The 19,624-nt window shown below is 51.5% G+C and overlaps 1 protein-coding gene across 5 annotated transcripts in view; it reads right to left on the reverse strand.

Annotated features, from left to right (window-relative positions):
• PODXL (podocalyxin like) overlaps positions 1–19,624 on the reverse strand; it is a 43,261-nt gene continuing 23,637 nt past the window's right edge. The window contains exons 2-9 of one of the 5 annotated variants that reach the window (XM_084306112.1): positions 14,316–15,152; positions 12,373–12,521; positions 11,496–11,561; positions 6,202–6,352; positions 5,370–5,431; positions 5,102–5,269; positions 4,406–4,462; positions 1–3,108 (exon numbers count right to left, since the gene is read on the reverse strand). In XM_084306112.1, coding sequence (XP_084162238.1) covers positions 2,917–3,108; positions 4,406–4,462; positions 5,102–5,269; positions 5,370–5,431; positions 6,202–6,352; positions 11,496–11,561; positions 12,373–12,521; positions 14,316–15,152 — 1,682 coding nt within the window. In that variant the 3' untranslated portion in view covers positions 1–2,916. Of the gene's footprint in view, positions 3,112–4,405; positions 4,466–5,101; positions 5,270–5,369; positions 5,432–6,201; positions 6,353–11,495; positions 11,562–12,372; positions 12,522–14,315; positions 15,153–19,624 lie in introns of all 5 variants that reach the window. The other 4 variants (XM_084306110.1, XM_084306111.1, XM_084306109.1 and 1 more) reach the window with 4 other exon arrangements.

A 19,624-nucleotide genomic window follows, 5' to 3' on the forward strand; every position in this document is an offset into this window, starting at 1 on the left:
ACGAACCTTTATTGACAGAAATACATGATGCTCTCAAAATATATATATTTGTAGGAAAATGCCAGAAGAATCTCCGCGATCCAGTTAAATCCTCGGTTAAATTCCAGTGTACGTCAGACTCCTGTCCCCGCCGGAGGCAACGGCGAGAGCCGCGGGAGGCGTGCGGGGCTCGGTGGCTGCGTCCTCCTCGGCGGGGCCACGGCGCCGTGAGCGGGAGAAAACTGATCCTAAACCTATGTCCACCCTCCCGGAGGGTCTGCGAGTGGAGACGTCTCCTTGCGAGAGCATCCCAAGGGCTCGCCAGGAGGCAACGAGTCCCCATCGCTTCGCACGGCGGCTCCCACCTTAAAGCTGTGGTAGGGGAAGAGGAGAGAAGCCAGGGGAAGAGGGGAGAGGGGCAGGGAGGGAGGAAATGCCTGGGGAGATTATTTTTTTTTCTTCTTTTTTTTTTTTTTTTGGTCTAACAGTTATGGCTACGGTCTACGAAGGGAAGTATTAAGGCCAAAGATGCTCGTCGCTGCATTTCCTACCTGATTTATTTTATTTATTTTTGCAAAAAAAAGAATGTTCCCAACATAAAAACTTACTGTTTTTTTTTTTTTTTTTCCAAGGAAATAGTTCTTTAAATAGGGGAAGGAAGATCTACTATAAAATATTAGTGGTTTAAAAATATGGTGTCTGGAAAAATAAATAAATGTACAATTCCTATTCAAATATAAATCACTATAAGCACTTGCCGAGCAGTCGATATCTCCACCGGTCTCTGCTCTGAAAGATTTTAAGGTTGCTTGACCTCAAGCCTTTGTAGGGTTCTCTTGGAAAGTCTTTGGACCTGACTCCTTAAAGCACTTTGGCATCTCTGCCCCGGGAAGGGGATCCTGGGCTTCTGCTGGCCGCCGAGGACCGAGCCGCGAGGTCGTTGATTTTGGGCACTCGATCCGGGAAGCAGCTGCGAGCTTCGTTAAGGGTTCGTTAAGGCTTGTTGGGGTGTTAAGGAGCCGAGCTCGCTGCCACCCGTGCGGAGGCACCGGCCCTGGGTTGTCCAGCTCCTGCAGGGAGGCGTTTTCCTGCTTCGTGGCGAGTTTTTGGTCCCCTCCCAGATTGGCCTTTAGCTTTTTTTTTTTTTTCCTCTTTTTTTTTTTTTTTTTTCTCTGATTTTTTTTTTCCCCCCCTCCAAAATCACTTCCCCGTAGTGCGGTGCACAGATGATAAGTGAAGTGCGCTGAGTACATCGCTAATGGGCAGCAGGAGTTATTTACAGACAAAAACAGATACAAAAACAGGCTCGAACGCTTCCAACTGTCCGTCAGTGCAGGAGCGAAGGGAGAAGAGCTGGCCCAGAGGACGCGAGGCATCTGCCATCCCTTCTGCTTTACCCAGCTTCGGGGACGGCCACGGGAAGGGGTCCCTGTGGTGTTAACCCGAAGGAAACCTCCTGGCCGTGATGGGAGCAAGGCAGGAGGACCCTGCTTGGGTGCTGTGCTCCATCCTGAGCTCTGCAACCTCCCCATCCCTCCAGACCCAGCGAGGAGCTGCGATGGGAAGGGGAAAACCAGGAATGCCTCAGTCCAGCCACTTTCTGGTCTGATTTTTGCCCCCCTCTAAAGATTTACTGCGAAGGGAGCCCTTGAGAGGAGACTGAGGGCTGTGGGATGAGGTTTGGTGAGCTGAGCTGGAGGCTGCTCTGCGCATCGCTGCTCCTTCGGCCGCTTGCTCAAGAAGAAAGGAGAAGCTTGAGGATGTGGATTGAGCTGATCAGCCTCGTGGGGAGGAAACACCAAGGGCTGGGAGGGTGGAAAGCTGCCCCCCAGCCACCTGGCTCGCGATTCTGCTGCTCTTTTATCTCTTCTGCAGCTCACGCAGGACACCGTGACCCCCCAAAAATCGCCGTGCACGTTGCCACCAGCCCTGGCAGAGGATGTGTGGTGCTGCTGCAGCGTTCCTGGCAGGTGATCAGATGCTTCCAGAGGTAAATCCAGCCGCAGAGCTGGGCTGGGCTCCTTTTCAGCAAAATAAAACCAACACAACTCACAACTGTGTGCCTGGGCTGGCGATCGGGCACCGCTCCAGGTCTCGTTAAACTCTTCCTTGGAAGGACGAAATCAAGGAGTGATTCCTTTTCCTCTCCCTTTAACATTAAAGCAAAATCTGCTGCATCCTTCCCATCACCTCTCCTGGTCTGAAACAAGAAATTGCCCCAGCCCTGGAGCCCGTTGTGGGGCAGCTGAAGGCAGGGTGGGATTTGGCATCCCCGGGCATTTGCTTGTGCCCCAAAGCGCGGCCGTGGTGCGTTTTCATCCAGCAGCTCGGCAGGGATGGGAACTGGCTGGAAAGGGAGCAAAGGGGCTGGTTCGGCTCCTCCTGCTCCATACCTGGGCGTTCTGCAAGGGAAGGGTGTAGGGGAGGGCAGGGTGATGATTAAACACCATGGGCTGGAGGAATTTTGGAGCTCTGGTTTCCAGGTTTGCTGTCGGGGGCTGTGCTCCGGTTCCCATCCTCGTGGTGTTTCTTTTTATTTTTGGGTTCGCTCGGTAGCTGGAGGCTGCTTTTGGATGGATGGGAGGGAACGCAGCATCCCTGCTGGGAAAAAAAAACCTCGGGCATCCCTGCTTGGAGGAGAGCAGGGCAGCAAAGCCGTCCCGTGGGGTTGGTCCCGAGGAGCACCCATGGGTGACGGAGCCGCTCGTCCCGATGCGGGTGCTGTGGTGACCACGGAGCTCTCTGCTCGCATCCCTCCCCCTGCCATCCTGCACCCCACCTGGTGGCTGTGATGAGCTCACGAGGGATTTTCTGGGAATTTTGCCTTGTTTTGGAATTGTGCGTGTGTATGGGGGGGTTGTGTTTTTTTTTTTTTTTTTTTTAAGGGGAGTTGGGGGTTTCTGGGGGGTTGTTTCTTGCGGGATCAAGTTCCGTATCCTATAGATGCGTGTCCTCCTCTTCCTCCAGGTCTTCCTTCATGATGGTGTCGAGAGGGACGATCCAGCTGTCGCCCAGCTCCCCGTTGAGGTTCACCTTCTTCTCCTGCATCTCCGAGCAGGTCTCCATCACCTCCAGCGTGGGGTTGTCGTGGTAGCCGTTCTCCATCGTCTGCAGCTCCTCCGTCAGGCGCTGCTGCGAGGAAGAGAAAACCCAGAAAAAATAAAATAAAAAAAAAGGTGAGAAAGAGCTTGGCCGTGCCCTATGTGCCACCTCGGGTCCTCCCCGGCAGTATTTGCAGCCTCCCAGCCCGACGAGGCTGCTGCTCGTGGAGGGAGGCTCCATGGGGCAGCAGGGGCTGGGGGCTGCAGGCAGCGCCGGCGCAGCGAGGGGGGAGCACGGGGCTGGAGGCAGAGGCTGCCGGTGGTGGAAGGGGGGGTGAGAGCAGCCAGAGACCTGCAGAAAACCTCCCCGAGGGCAGTTGGGGTGATGTGGCTGTGTCCCCACGTCACACAACCTTGGGAGGAGGCCAGCACCGAAGGCTGAGCATCCTCAGCTCACCCCAACCCTGAATCCCTGCTCCTGCCTCCCCAGCTCCCCTTTCTGCCTGCTTTGTCCCTTTATTTTTATTCTCCTTTCACCCCCCTGACATCTCCCAGCTTGCAGATGCCACCAGTCCATCTCTCCCTGTATCAGCATCACTCCCGTGCCCTGTCCTGGAGAGCTCCTGGTGGAGAACCCTCCTCTCCTTCCCTTTGCCTATGCACAATTTTGGCTGGGGCATCATCTCCCCCTCCTCAGAAAGGGCTGATTCAGGGATGAATCAGGCACTGAATCACCTGGTGCTCGGATCCACACTAATCCCAGCCCTGTGGGTGCTTTCCTTTCATCTCCACTGCCAGCAGCATCCCCACCTCATCCCAATCTCAATTCACCATGGGCGGCTCCTTCAGCCCCATCCCAACCCCTGGGGATTTACAGGGGCTGTGTTTACAGACTCCTGTGTTCCCTCTCTTATTTTTTTAGGGTTTTCTGTGCGTGTCCTCCTGGCTGTACAGCTGCTGCATCGCTCCTAACAAACGCTGGGAAGGGAAAAGGGTGGAGAAGCGAAACCAGAGGGCTCGGCGCGAGCAGGCACTGCAGGAGCGGGCGGCGGAGCTGGAGGGGATGCTTGGAAGCAGGGGGGGGACCCTGAGCCCTCAAGGTTTGGGGGGGATGCTGGTAAACCCCCCCCCAGGTCCAGGGATGCTGGTAAAACCCTCCCAGGTTGAGGGATGCTGGTAAAAACCCCCCAGGTTGAGGGATGCTCAGGCAGTGCTCTCTCCCCACCGTGGTGTTGGCACCCACAGCGAGGGGCAGGGGGCTTCCAAGCTGGGCTTTAGTAGGCTTTAGTCTTGTTAAAAGCTGCCAACCATCACGGGGGGGCGAAAGCTGGGGAGCTGGGGGGGTTACAGATGCAGCACCCACCCCTGCGTTGAATTTAACTCACATTAAAGATCAGGATGGCACGTCCATCATCAAACCCGGGGAGGTCAGGGTGGATGTGCTGCTTATTTCCAAGGTGAAACAACAGCAGGGTTTGAAAAGGGGGGGAAAGGGAGAAAAATAAAAGGGAAAAAACAAAAACAAAAACAAAAACAAAAAACACAACACAACAAAACTTTCAAGTCATTTTTGAAAAGCAGCAGGAGCGAAATTTAAAAAAAATAAAAATGGAAAAAGCGTCCAAAAAAAAACAAATGCAAAAAAAAAAAGGAGAAATGCTTTTGACTTCCTAAGCAAGCAGTTGGAAAAAAAAACTGTCCCCACGCTTCCCTTCTCCTTTGGTGCCATATTTATTTTTCGTGATCGATCTTTTGTTTCTTTTTGGGGTGGGAGGGTGAAGGGGAAGAGGGGATGGGTTTGGAGGGGGATGGATTTGGGTTGAGAAAGCCTCATCAAAATTATGCCTGGACCTGAGGACGCTGCTCAGCTGCCCTGGTGGTTGCCCTTGGTCCCCATCCCAAAAGCACCCGTGGCATTTGGGCACCTTGCATTGAGATTTTGGATGGCAGCCCCTCGAGCGGCACCAGCAGGGAGGTCTCCACCAGCAGAGGAGCAGCTTGGGTGCTCCTCGCCTTCCCGAGGTGCCCCTGGGGCAGGGATTTGTCTCGGGGTGCCCGTCCCATCCCTCCTCCCACCTCACCTGGTTCTTCTTTTGGGAGAAGCGCTGGTGGCAGCAGCCGTAGATGGCCGCCACCAGCAGCAGGGAGCAGGCCAGGGTGATGATGGTGATGATGAGGGGCGTGCTGAACTGGTCCTTCACCTCCTCCTCCATCTCCTGGTTGAGGTAGGTGACGTTGACGATGCCCAGCTGTGGAGGGAAGGATGGGGTCAGGATCCCAAGTGGGGTGGCCACCCCGTGCCAGCCTCCTTTGGGGACGTCCCCACGCCGTGCCTGGGGAGCTGCTTACCTTCTCGAGCTCGTTCCTCTTCTCCTTCAGCTCCTCGAAGACGTCTTCGGGGTGTAAAAGGCCTGGGGGAAGGCAGAAGCTGCAGTGAGCACGGGGATGGAGAGGGGATGGGTTGTGCCACCACCTCCTGCTTAAGGGAGGAGCCCCATGAAGGGACCTTGAGGGTCCCTCTAAAGCCAGCCAAAAAGACCCAAATCGCTCCTGGAAGTCTCATCAAGGGAGCTATGGGGGAAAGGTCCAGGCTTCCCTCCCTCGGGTGTCATTTTGGGGATGGGTCAAAGCCCAGGCTTGACCCCAAACCCAAGCAGGGGGTGACACCACCACGGTGGGACCCCAAGTGGGTCACGTCCTGCTGTGGGAGAGAGGCTGCCCCGTTCCCTCCCTCGGGTGTCGTTTTGGGGATGGGGGCTGTACCCGGTGGGTCAAAGCCCACATGGGGAGGGCTGGTGGCTTGTCCCCACTGTCCCCTGTGCAAACACCCATGGGCAGAGCTGGATTTACCCCAAGGGCTCAGACATGGCCAAGAAGATCCCCTCCGTGGTCTTTTGGGAAAGGATTGAAGCTGGGCACTGGGTTTTGAGGATGTGGGAGGTGTTTTTCTGCTGGAGACTGGTCCCCACTTTGATTTACCGTGGACAAGGAGAGGGATCTGGTGGGCTCAAGGCTGCACTGATGACCAAAACTCATCGGTTGTGCCTCTCCCACGCCAATGAGAAAGGGCAACCCAAGGAAAGCAGACCCTGACTGGGCTCTGGTAGACCCCCCTGAGCCTCCTCACACCCGTGTCCCCCCCCCAAACCCTCCCCACAGCAGGGTTTTGGGCCACACTCACGGTGCACCACCGCGTGCACGGCCCAGCGCTGGGGCGTGGAGGAGGCCAGCGTCACGGTGCACTTGTCCCTGTGGACGTCGAACGCCTGCCGCCCTATGGAGCAGAAGAGCTCGAAGAAGGACTCGTTTCTGCTGGCAGCCATCCAGTCGGTCTGTGGGGACAAAGAGGGGCTTGGCACCACCGCCCATGCACCCAGAGACCCGCAGCATCAAGCCCCTTCCCCAGAGTGGCGGGGTCATGGCACGGCTGGGGATGGAGAGGACCTTTGAGGTCACCAGCCACCACCCCGACCCACCACGTCCCATCACTAAACCACGTCCCTTGGTGCCACCTCTGCTCATCTCCGAAATATTTCCTGCCCATCCTGCTGCTTGAGCACCCTCTCCGTGAAGAAATCCAATCTAAACCTCCCCTGGCACAACGTGGGACCGCGATTTCGGATGTTGCAGCTGGAGCCATCCCTCCTCCTCCTCCTCCGTGTCCGGCTGCTGCTGGCCCTCCCAGGGAACAGGAAAAGTTCAAAAGTCGTTTCTTTAGGAAAAGCCGAGCTCTTGGCTGCCGTTCCTCACCGGGGCCCTGCGCTGGTCTTATCTGCGAGCTGCAGCTTTTGGTGTTCCAGGAATAGCAGGTCCCCGAGGGAAGCGGGGTGGGGAGCTGAGGCCACAGCGGGAACAGGACAGGGCTGTGGTGCCCCAGGGGCATCTGCATCCCTCCCACCAGCTGCATTTCTACCCCCTGGGCATTCCCTGGGGTTCTGGAGACAGTTAAAAAAGGGGTTGGCTTCTGTATAAACAGGAGCATCGCTGGAGGGGTGAGGCTGGGTGGGACTGGAGGGATGACTGCGGAGGGGTGCACGGAGCCCTTGGCCCCTCTGGGGTGCTCCTGAGACCCTCTGCATCTGCCTGATGCTCTCCAGCAGCTGGGAGATCACTAAAATACATCTGATGGCTCTGCAGCCTGCATGCAGAGATGCTGTGTGCTCAGATCCTGCACAGCAGCATGCACAAATCCTGCACGAGCAGCTCCTGGCGTGCACAAGGTCTGGTTTGCAGAGCTCCTGTGCATGCACGGATCCTGTGGATACAATCTTGCATCCACGGGAGCTGCACGCATGGCTCCTGCACCGAGATGCTCCATGCACAGACCTGTGTGCACAAATCCTGCACGTGCAAGTCCTGTGTGCATGGGAGCTGCATGCCCAGGTCCTACGTGCACAGATCCTGCATGCACAGATCCTGCAGGCAAAAATCTTCCACACACACCCTTTGGAAACTGCCCTGGCTGGGAAGAGCCCAGCTCCCGCCTGTTCCAGCACCTCCAACCTTCCTCTCTCTGCAACCCTCCAGGTCCTGCTTGTGCTGACGGCCACCAGCGTCCCCCTTGGCTGAGGAAAGCCCTGAATCTCACCCCGTATTATCAAAATATTTGGGAGGCAGCCCTGGAAGCGGCGGCAGAGCCAGGATGCACGTGGTGGGGCGGAAGGCTGGTCCTGGGTGCAGCGTGAGGGCGAGCTCGGCACTGGGAATTTTTCCCTTTCCATTTACAAGGGGAAAAAGCTTCTCCCTTCGAGCTGTCCTGGCTGCATCCCCAGCAGCATCAGGAAAAAAAGCTGCAGGCAGCAGGATGAGGCAGCAGGGGAGGGCAGAGAGGCCTTGGCTGGCTCGGGGTGCTGTTTTTAGCCTGCTCGGACGCTGGGCTGTGCTCCTACGCTTTGCACGTCCTGCAGCTCTCGGTCCCTGAGCACGCACAGCACTTTCTGTTTGGCAGCAGCCTTAAAAGCCTCTCTGCTGCCTCCCTGCAAAGCCTTCTCTGGGGTTTCCCTTACAGTTCCCAGCACTGTTCCTCCTCCTGGCACCCCATGAAGAAGCAAAAACCTTTAAAACTCTTTTTTTTTTTTTTTGTGGGCGGAGAGCATAAACCCTTGCATTTTAAGGATGATGAGCCCCGAACCGCTTTGCTGCTGGCTGTCCAGCGATGCCTACACCCTGTAACGTGCTGATCAGGAGGGATTTGCCTTTTCCCAGCAAGGGGACCAGGGGGATGCCCCGGTGGTGCCCCGGCCTCGCGCCCTCTCCCCGCCGGAGCCACTCGCATTCCTTGGCCGGAGTTGAGAGGCGCTGCCGAGCGGCGCGGATCCGGTTCCCACACTGGCGGGGACCTAAAACCAACATCCCCGGGTGAGGTAACGGCACTTGAGTCAACAAACAGCCGGGTGGGGCGAGCGGGGGGCACGACCCTGCTCGGCACGGGGTCCCGTGGCCCCTTGGGGACCGTCCTGAGCCCGGAGAGGTCAGAGAGGTTGGGGTATGGGGGTCTCACCGTGCGTTTTGCTGGCTGGAGCAGGTTGTGGTGCCCCCCTGGTATCCTCTGAGCTGGGAATATCCATGTCCCAGCTGGGGATGTGGTGGAGGAGCCCTGGGAGGTGGCTGTGGGGTCGTTGTGGCCCTGATGGAACTCACAGGGACTTTGGTCACCCCTGGCATCCTCACCTCCCGTGGCACCAAATGGGTTTTGGGCTGGAGCACCCCAAGCAGCAACCAAAAACCCAGCTGAGGATACAGGAGCTAGACCTTAGGAAAGTCACCCTATATAACGCAAAGCATCGAGCTAACGAACCTCATTAAGAAACTCGTTAAGATGCTGCTGTCATCGAAGGAAGGAGAAGGGGCAATGGGGAGTTTGGGACAACCTGGACCAAACAGCTCAGCGCTAGTTAAAAGATCACCCCAAAATGAAGGGTGCTGGAACCGAGCAGCCTGTAAAGGACCTTCACTCACCTGCATGGTACCTGACGTCTAACTGGATTTTTTTTTCTTTTTAAGAGTTTATAAACTATTTTATTTTGAATTTTTGACTTCACTGAAGCTAAGAAACTGAGGTGCAGAACCCATGGCTCTCAGGCTCAGCCCCAACCTTTTTTGCCAGGGTCCCCACACTGCACAGGATGCTCCAGGAGAACACAGCAGCAGGGAGGATGCCCGCATCGCCCCCTCCTCTGCCAGGTGGGATGTGGGCATGTCCCCTATCCCCTGCATCACCCTCACCGTGCTTCACCCAGCTGGGACTGAGCTTTCAGCACAATGCAGCCCCAATCCTGGCTCGTTTCATGGCCCAGGATCCGAGCCCTTTCTGGAACACTTCTCCTTATAGCGCACACTTTCCTGTTTTCCCACGGGCTGCAAAATGCAAAGTTTTTTTTTTTTTTTTTTCCACTTTGCTGTCAAGCTTTGGCTAGAGACTTGTTTACCGGACCTACAAAGCAGGGAAGCCAGATAGTGCCACTTCTCTGCTAGTTGCTCAGCTAGGGAGGCATAACATTTAATGTGATTTTGGGAATTTAGCGAATGGGAAGGTAATGGCTGGGAGGTGTTCTGAAAGCAGGAGGGGACTGATGGTACGGGAGGATGCACCCTTTCTGTGGCCATTTCAGGATGCAATTGTCATTTAGCACTAATGAGGCTGCTGATCACTATCATGCCTAAGGGAATCCAAGGAAAAGAGTGGGAGAGATGTGCTGGCTCACCAGCTCCAGGGAGTGAATGCCCAGAGAGGACCATGGATGATGCCAAGCCGTGATGTCTGCTCACCCTGTAGCTTGCTGGTGCATCCCCGTGCACCATTGTTTCACAGCCTTACAGCCCCATTTCCACAAAGCCCTGTGGCACAGCTCGAGCTAAGCCATGGGATGGGGAGCAGCTCCACGCAGTGAGACTGCACCCAGGAGGAGGAATAAAGCCTTAAACACCATCGGCCACCTTGATGCTTTAGGCTCCAAAATTAGATTTGGTCAATCTGATGTCGTATTTTTTATATATTCCATAAAAAATTTGGTGAGATGTTTTCCCAGGGCAGACATGGCAGTGGGTTTGGGCACTGCGTGGGGCTGGTAAGGGGATGCTTTCAGGAAGGGCTCTCCTGCTGTAGCATCCAGGCCATGAGCATCCTCATCCTCATCATTCAGGGCAACATGGCCAAAAAAATCATTGCTTCCTCTGGTGTCAGAAGCAGGAAGGTGATGGCCATCAGATGGCAGCACAGGGGCTTTCCCTCTTCCAGGAGCTCAGCGGGTGCTAGAGGGAGATGATACAAACCTTCTCCAGGGCTGCCAGGCAGGGCCACCAAAAAGCCACAGGGAATTTCAAAGCTGCTGTGGTCAGTAGGAGCCACTGTGCTGCTCTCAGTATGTATCTCAAGTGTTTTTAGGACCATGGTTCATAAAACTGCTCTTTGCATCTTGCCACCATACGGTGAAGTCCGTGCTAGTCCCTCTGGGGCCTGCTGAGGTTCATGAACCTGAGCAGCTACTTGATGCTGTGAAGCATCAGCTATGAGAACAGCCCTGGGGTGACAATTTCCCAATGCTTATGTTGCCCTGGCAGTGCTGAGGTCCAAAACCCAGAACATTATAAACCCCAAACCACCATTAAAACACCCCAAATGCACAGCAGTCAGGATCTCACCAGCCTTTAAGATTTCACCAGCTGTGTGATATTGGCTCTTGCTCCTGACCATAAAGCTAAAAACTCAACCTATTTATAAATTATTAATAAATTCCATCTTCCCTATTGCAGGAAACCCATAGTTTCCATACTAATGTTTCTGAAGGTGGGTATCCCTCAGAAAAAAACACCAAGAATTTGGGTACCCACCAGGAAAAGGGGTCTTGGTCTATACTCTTGGGTTGGTTTTTGACTTTCCCTTGCCTTGGAAATACATCTTACCACTCACTCATCCTACAGAGGGTTTGAAACAAATGCAATAGAGGTTTTTGCTCTTACTTTAGGGATTTATGAGCTGATTTAGGATCAAGGAACACAAAATAAATAAATTATAATAAAAAAAGACTCTCACCTACTGTGCTTCTTTGTCACTCTATAGCTGGATGTCACCCTCACTTTTTTTTTTTTAATTATTTTTTGAGTTTTGGGGTGAACTTCAGGCCTCTCTGCAGTCTAAGGCAATGCTTCCCCATTAGCTTTAAAGAAAGATGGTTTCACCCTCTAAAACTTTCCATTGCCTCTGTTCTGAGACCTAGGCTGGCTGAGTGGGTCCCTCCACATGAAGAAGTCCTCATGGGTTTCTTCTGTTCCTGCCATGTCCCCCACTGGGTGATACTGATGAGCGTGGATTTGCATTTACCATTTTGCATCCAAAAAGTTTTTGCCTCTTATTTTGAGGGAATTACTGTGATCTCATGTAGGCTCACATGCTCAGAGTGCCACGGGTTGCCAGCTGATCGCTAACAGCAGCCCAGCAGCTAATCCTACAGAAAAATCCCAAAGGATGCTACTTACACAGGTTTTAGCTTCTTTCAGATTTATGATGGGCCACGTGTCTTGGATCTGGTCTTTACAAATGATCTGGAAAGACACAAGAAATGCAACTGTCAAACTGTTGGCATAGGTTGAATGAACATTGACACTGATACAACAATCTGCCCCAAACCATGAGCCAACCCAACCAAAGCCCTGATCTTCTTTTTGGGGGCAGGACAGGCCCATCAGCCCTCCACTGTGTGATAAAAGTTCTCCTGGGTAACTTGAATGGTTGCCTGGGGGATGCTTGCTAATTCACTTCCCACATGTGGCTTAGGATTTGCAGTATGGGGCAAAGTGGGAATTGGCTTGGGCAGCAGGAAGATCCATGCCAGTGGGCTGTGATGATGTTCTACCCCATAACAGATGAGCATCTAGAAATATCCCCTTCCCTCCTGATTAGCACCAGGGTTCATTCATTATCCTGGCTTACATTTTTAGACCCTCCCAAGCCATTTTTTCTGCAAGGTTTACACCAAATTGCGGTCTTTGCCCTCTCACCATGTTCATTTCATTTCCCCTTTTTTGCCAAATTTCACTTCTTTTCTTTGGATGGTCACCTTCACCTCCATCCATCTCCGGAAAGTGATGTGTGAGAGAGTTTATCCACTCTTATTTTGCTGCCTTGCGTTTTCCAGAGGCAGATCCCTCTGACACAGGCACACACAGTGAGAAGGGCTGCAGGTTTTACACCTACATGGGATGCCAGCTACAAATTAATGTGACTTGGGGATAAAAGTTGAGTTTGGGATTGTGCTCCCTACTCAACAGAGCTGGTTCAGGAAAAGCGAGCCCCCTTTTTAGCCGTGTTCTGGACACCACCACGAAGTGCCCACCTTCCCATGGGTGTCATTACCTCATTTTTGAAGGAAATATTAGGGTGCTGTTGGTCAGGACTGCTGCTGATCGTCTGGTCCCCCTGGGCTGGTGCTGATGTCTGGGCACTGGTGGGGCTCTGCTCAGTAGCTCCGGTTTTGTCTGGCACACGTCCTTGGCTTGTGCGCTCTGGGTCCCCAACATACACCAAAAAAAAAACAAGAAGACAGACACTGATATACAGCAGAGAGGATACAGCTGACATAGCTCCATTTGTGAGAGGCTGAAAATGAGTTTCCAACTCTTGCCCTGCCTTGAAGCTCCTCACTACTCCTAGCAACTCATGGAAAAGCTTTGGGTTGCTCCCGTTTTAAAACAAAAATCGCATTGTTGATGATATTTTCTACTGCCAAAAGCCATCAGACTCTTCGATGGCTGTGTGTTGATAGCTGGGAAATCACTGATAAAAGAGGTATTGCTGGGCAAATGGGATGGCCCTCATTTCACCTTATCTGGGTTTCTTTCTTCTACAACATCTAGAAGTCTACAACAGAGGTAGATTGAGCTGGCTACCCAGGATCTCCAGTTAATGGAGGTCAGCATGCCATCCCCGACCAATGTTTCTTGTGCAATGGGAGTAATGCAAGGAGCACAGTAGCCTCCTGCCTCCACAGAGCCTTTCAAGGATTTGCATCCCCAGGTTCCTAATTGATCCTGAAATGGTGACAAAGAGAAGTAGAAAACTGCATCCTGTTTACAGCCTGTTTACTTTTCGGATTCCTGCCTCTTTCCTAGCAAAGATGAGGGATATTTTCTTTTGGACACCTTGTGGAGACTCCAGGGGAGAATTAATTTCAAAAAAATTATTTCTGTTTCATTCTCTCACCTATTTATTGAATGCAAAGATTTCTCAACCCCTTCATGTTCACTGTTTCAAGCCAAATTTGAATCAAAATCATTTCCTAGTCCATCCTTTACTGGAGAATAGTCCTGTGAAGCATGAGGGGAAAGAAACCTTTATCCTTTATCCAGAATCCTTTATGAAGCTTCATGGAACCTTCTTCCTTCTTGACAATTCAAGACTCATGTCACCTATCCTTAACTGCTAGCTTGAAACACGGCTTGGAGAAAGCCAGTGCAGCTGGTGTTGCAGTAAGACCTTGGCCCATTTCGTGATGCTGGCAGCAAGGAGCTGGGAGGCTGAGAGGGAAGGAGATGGGTTTTTGAGTGGCTTTTGCATTGCAGATAACGGGAAACTGGGTTGACTAGATATTCCCCAGAGAAGGATAATGAAAGGTTTCAACAAAATGCCACAGGGAAGGTGGAGCTGTGCCTCAGCAGTGAACTAACATGACTTAACAAAGCTCCAGAGGTCCAGAGCAAGCATATCAGTGGTGTTCAGCAAGGTCCAAAACACCACGTGGGCACTGCTAATGCTACTCAGGCAGAAGTCAGCAGACAAAACCCTGCAGCCATCCTACCTAACTGCTGAGAGTCTTTTGGGGCTGTAGACTCAGAGTTGAGCCACAAAATCTCCTTAGTCATCATCTAAAGTTTATTTTCTGTGCCTGCCCAGACAGCCTTCACTAAGCTGTTAGCCCAATTAGGGACCCTCCTCGTTCAGCATTTGGGGTGCCATTAATCTGTTTTGTCAATGCCCTGCCTCTGAACTCATCGCTGCTGCCTCCTTTTTGCAGTTGCTGAAGATCGAGGCACCGCAGTCAGCGATGCTTGGGATTTGGTCCACCTGAAAACAGATGTAGGCACTTTCAGATGATCCGTGCCTTGAATTACAGTGACTTGACCTCACTAACGACAGGGACCTAAATGTCTAGGTGTCATGGAAAAAACTATGCTGGAAAGTCCTGAAATGAGACGAGGCGATGGCACCCCACTGTGACAGGAGGTGTATAGGATAGCCAAAGGAAAAGACCACCTAAAGGCTTCCTTCCCCAAGAAATCAAGCTTCTAGTCTTCTGTTACCTGCGCGAGGAGTCGTTGTGGTGGCAACATCTGAGATCTTGCCTGTGGTGCCAGTTGATGAAGACGGAGATGTTTTACCAGGGGCAGAGGACACGGGTGCAGCAGAAGGGGTAGAAGAGGCCGGCCCGTGGACTGGAGAAGCAGGAGAAGAGTCAGACTGGTTGGTGACGGATGGGGGAGAAGAGACATTGTGGTTCTTGGTGCTGGGTGGAAGGTTGGCTTGTGGGTCTGAAGTGCTCCCAACAGTGCTGGTCAACGGGCCCGAGGTGCAGCTCACATTACCCACTCTGCACGGAGATGTCGTGACAGTAGCCACTGAGCCCGTCGAGGTGGTTGGGGGGCTGGTCGTCCGGGTGGGAACAGGGTTTCCCGTGGGCTTGGCTCCCGAGGTGGCTGTAGTGGCGGTGTTCTGCTGGGTGGTGCTGGTGGATGCCACAGGGGTGGTCGTGGAGCTGGTCAAAGTGCTGAGCTGAAGAGTACTGAGCAACACGGTGGTGGTAAGCAAAGAGCCACCCTGCTTGTCTGTGGTGTCTTTGGCTGCAGTTGTGGCTGCTGTTTGCCGGGTGGTGGGTGAGCTCGTCAGATGGCTTGTAGTGGTGGGCTTTGGAGGAGTTGTGGGTGACATCGTAGCGGTAGAGGGTGCTGGGCTTCCCGTTTTGCTTGTGGAGGCTGTCCCTGGAGCTGCGGAGGGCGACACCCCGGGGCTGGGAGATTGGGTGCTCGGCTTGGTCGTGGAGAGGGTCCCTTGAACGTTGCTGGTGGTTGCGGCGGTGGTGATCTGCTTATCTCCTCCTGGGATCACTGTGGTCGTCTCAGCAACATCGTCAGAGCTGACATCTAGGGAAAAGCAGAAAAGCCAAGATAAACTTTGGGCTAGGGGAACTTCCTTCGGTTTCCACCCAAAACAGGTATTTGCAGAAAAAAAAAAAAAAAAGCTGAACAGAAACCATGAGTCATCCACTCGGGGCTTGTCTCACGCTCTCTAAACTCTCACAGGGTGCTGCGTTATGGCGTCAATTTAGCCAGCAGAGCAGGAGGGCATGACCTGCTGGCACCCAGAAGTCAGGTCTGCCTTCAGGCAAGGTGCATCACCTCTCACACAGGTTGTTCCTGAACAAAAAAACACCCAGCAACAAAAAATATCCAGCCCTTCTAGGAGACGTTTTTAAGGAAAAACCTTTCCTTTAAGGAAAGGTTGGACGTGGTGCTTAGGGACATGGTTTAGTGGGTGACATTGGTGGTAGGGGGATGGTTGGGCCAGATGATCTTGGAGGGCTTTTCCAACCTTAATGATTCTAGGAGAGCAGCTAAGGGACACAATGGGTGCTGTTTGGCTGACCCCAAGGGTCTCAGAGGTCTCTGTAGTGGCGAGGAGCTGCAGATAAATGAGGTGAAGCCTTCCAACCACTTTGGAAGTTTTATTATTTTTGCAAGCTTAGCATTTGCTTCTTTCATTGTTCACATTTCAAATTATTTTTCTCCTAAACTCAGATGGTTACTAGGAAAAGCAACACAAAATAGGCACACGCATCTACTCACAGAGCCAAACTTCGTACAGGCAGAAATCCCCACCTAGGTGAACTATGGAAAGAATATTTATTCTATTTGCTCCAAAAGAATGGGTCAACACTGGACTGAGCTTGCAATTAAATGCAAAAAAACATTTACTTGGAGCCACATCATTTTAATTTCAAGGCTGTTCGATTCAGTTGTCCATTGCAAATTTTATCACCAAATTACAATCATTTGCTTGTTAAGCTTATTTTTGCTGTTCCAAAAAACCCAAGAAGTTCACAAAAAAAGTTAAAAGTTAGTGTTCAGTTTCATATGGAAATGTTAAAAAAAATAATCAAATGCTTCATTTGGGTAGAAAAAGGAAAAGCAAACCAGGAAAGGAAGGGCTCCATCTACACGTACCATGCAAATCCTGAACACCATGACAAAAGCACAGTCTGAACCCTGAAATTCCCACGTGTTTTCCTGCGGTCTCTATCCCACATTTGTACATCCCAAAGCACGATATAGAAATGCTACTCGTGTTGTGGCTTCGTTCTTTTTGGGGAAAGCTGTGAGAGCTGGTGTTACCTCAGTGGGAATGAAGCTCAGTCTCATTGCAAAGAGCATTGCCCTTTGCTCGGTTATCACACAGAATGAGACCTGCAGTTGATTTCTGAAGAATAATTTAAATTCTCAAATTATTAATCCTTTTCTGAAGTGAGGGGCACCGCCGAAGGACAGGTTACATGGCAAAAGAGCTCTCCAACAGCAGCAACGTGCTGCAACACTCAAACATGCTATACACACCACGAGACTGGATGCAAAATTTGGGTCCTTTTTTTCTGTTTGTAATCACAGCAGGAGCTCTATCAGTCGCCGCGGAGATAACCTTCCCCATTGCACACAGTAACTCCCAGCTCTGGGCACTTGCTCAAATTCACCCCAGGAAAAATTTCAGCTAATTTTTCACCCTCCAGAAACTGCAGACTGCCCTGCAGCAGTGCACCTGCACGGAGTCAGGAAACCAACCCGATTTTGGGGGACTATGTTTCTTACATTTGATGACAGCTCAAAACAGGGCTATATTTTTGCCCCGTGCCCCCCTTGTATATTGTTTCCAACTGCCCAAAGTAGGAGTGAAACTTCCCAGGATGGATTTTTAGTAATTTCCAGGCACTGCTCTTGAGATGTTAATTCCTCTATGCTAGCTTACTGGCAATGATGTTTTTTTTTTTTTTTTTTTCTTTTGCAGAGCCTGTTTATTAGCACTGGTTGTGCTTCAAAGATCTGATGGAAGCTCAAGTTTCTGAGATTTGTACCACTGGGGAAATCTAGCCTGGATCAACCCTGCCAAGTCAAGGCCTGGAGTCTGGAGGCACAGACAGCACCTGGGGAATGGGATCTGGGCTGGGGAGCTGTGGCAGGTTTGGGCTCATATGAACAGGGAAACGGCAGGAGAAAAGATGTGTAGACAATGCCATTCCTATTCCTGTTTCCCCATCAGCCACCAGGAGCAGCCATTCTGCAAACACCACTGAGATGTTAGCTGAGAAAACTATAACAGCATGAATTATTTTAGGGGCTTGCAAGGAAACACCTGCCCTACACATACAGGAAAAGATCATTTATAATTTAATTATAATTACAATTTATAATTATAATTTATAATATTATAATACCTAGAAGTCATAGGTATTATTGGACTGACCACTGGCTGCAGGAGAAGAAAAGGAGAGAAAGCAAAATGCAGGTGTAAGATGTGGGCACCCAGAAGAGGAGACCTAGGTGCAAAAGACAGGAGGGAGTTTTCTTCCAGCTGTCTTCTTAGCTTAACTTTCCTGGCTTGAATTCTCGGTGACAGCTGCAGCAAGCTAGAGAGATGGCATCCAGTTAGCCACAAAATGGATCTACCCCATAAATAGGGACGTAAAAGCCAGACAGGGGTTCTGATGTCAAGGGGAAAACTACTCACACCCTAGTGGTAGAAAGAGTATTGAAGAGATGTCAATAAAGAAAGGGTCGGAAGGAAGGTGGAGGAAATCTCCCACTGCTGTCACTTCCTTTTCTTAACCTGTCCCTGTCCCAGAGAGGCAGGAAGCAAACGTGTTGAAGAAAAAGTAGAAACAGCAATTCAATTCAACTCGGTCCAAAAGAGAAAGGGGCAGGTCCATGCCTTGGCTCTGGGACAGTCTTGGTGGCCAGCTGGGACCCCATGAACCATGTGAAGCTGCCCCATCACTTCTCGGTCCCAAGCCAGGGAGCTGCAGCTGTGCTTTTACCACTTTCAGCAGAAAATGGGGGAAAAAGCCTAAAGCAAGGCATCTTTCTGCTGACAGAGAAAAACTGTGTGATCTTCCAGGCTTGCCCCCACGGTCCTTCCTTCACACAGGAAGATATATCCTGAGAAAGCACTGGGAGAAGAACCAAGACCTGAGTTGATGTCCACAAAGCTTAAACAGACTTCATCTGTTTGTATCTTTCCATTCAGCCTCAGTGTCCCTCTCCTGTTAAGGTCAAGAGATGTTAAAAGATTAGAATCACAGAATTACGGAATCATAGAATCATTTATCTTGGAAAAGACCCCTAACATCATCCAGTCCAACCATTAATCTAGCACTGCCAAGTCCACTGTAAACCATGTCCCTAAGCACCACATCTACACGTGTTTTGATGACCTCCAGGGATGGTGACTCAGCCACTTCCCTGGGCAGCCTGTTCCAATGCTGCACAACCCTTCCAGTGAAGAATTTTTTCCTAATATCCAACCTAAACCTCCCCTGGCACAACTTTAGGCCATTTCCTTGTGTCTTATCACTCGATGTTAGAAGATGCTGAGTGCCACAGCGGTGGAAATTTCTTTCCTTTCATGGAGACCTGCATCCCTTTGGCAAGTGGCAATGCAAAGGGCAAGTCAGAAAGCACTTCATCACACTGCTTCCTTCCTACAGACCCATGCTTGCTGGTACAGACTGGATGGGACCACTGGGAAGCCCTTTGTAAGAGATGTCCCATCCCAAACTTGACCTGAAGGTGATGCTCTTTTCCTAACCTCCACCCTAGCTCAGCTGAGCTGCCACCATAATTTCCATGGCTACAGCTGGGTGAGCCCCTCTTTCCATGGAGGACTGGCACCTGTACCTATCCCCAGATCTGTCCCACAGATTTTTAGGCACCCATCTGACAGTGAAATTTGCCTTTGCTCTGCAGCTGCATGAAATTTAACTGTTTTCTCACTGCTCTTGCACAAGGTGCCAGATGCTGCTATGGTCTCAGGGCTGCACAGATTTTTTTTTTTTTTTTTTTTTTTTTTTTTGTGTGTGTGTGGTTTTATTGCTCTGGGGTTAGTATTAGCTGTTTGCCCAGGGTCTGTGCCTCATGGCAGCATTGGTATAAAATGTATTTTATTTAGACTGAGGAAAAACAAATCACATTTTTGGTGTCTTACAGGTCCACCGCCAGCAGAAGGCATGGCTTATTCATACTGCAGGCTCTTCTTTTTTCGGAAGCTTACCAAATACTTAATCCCAAAGCAGAAAGAAATACAAAACAAGCAGTGAGAGCACTGCAGGTCCAGGGGTGACTGCTTTACTACCATGTGTGCTATATCTAACTGTTGTTCTCCCCTCCCTCTTGCCCAGATGCCCTTTCCAAATCTCCTTGTTGGACCCAGGGGTAATAACTGGTAATGAGCCCCCGTTTGCCTGGGCTGATGGCCAGTGGGGCCTGATGAGTGTCCTCCAAAGAAGAAATGAATAGGATCTGGTTGAAACAGAAGAGAAAAAACCCCTGCAAGCACAGGCTGACAGCAACAA

Source organism: Netta rufina, assembly GCF_964035555.1.
Source record: "Netta rufina genome assembly, chromosome: 1".
NCBI classification, from domain to species: domain Eukaryota; kingdom Metazoa; phylum Chordata; class Aves; order Anseriformes; family Anatidae; genus Netta; species Netta rufina.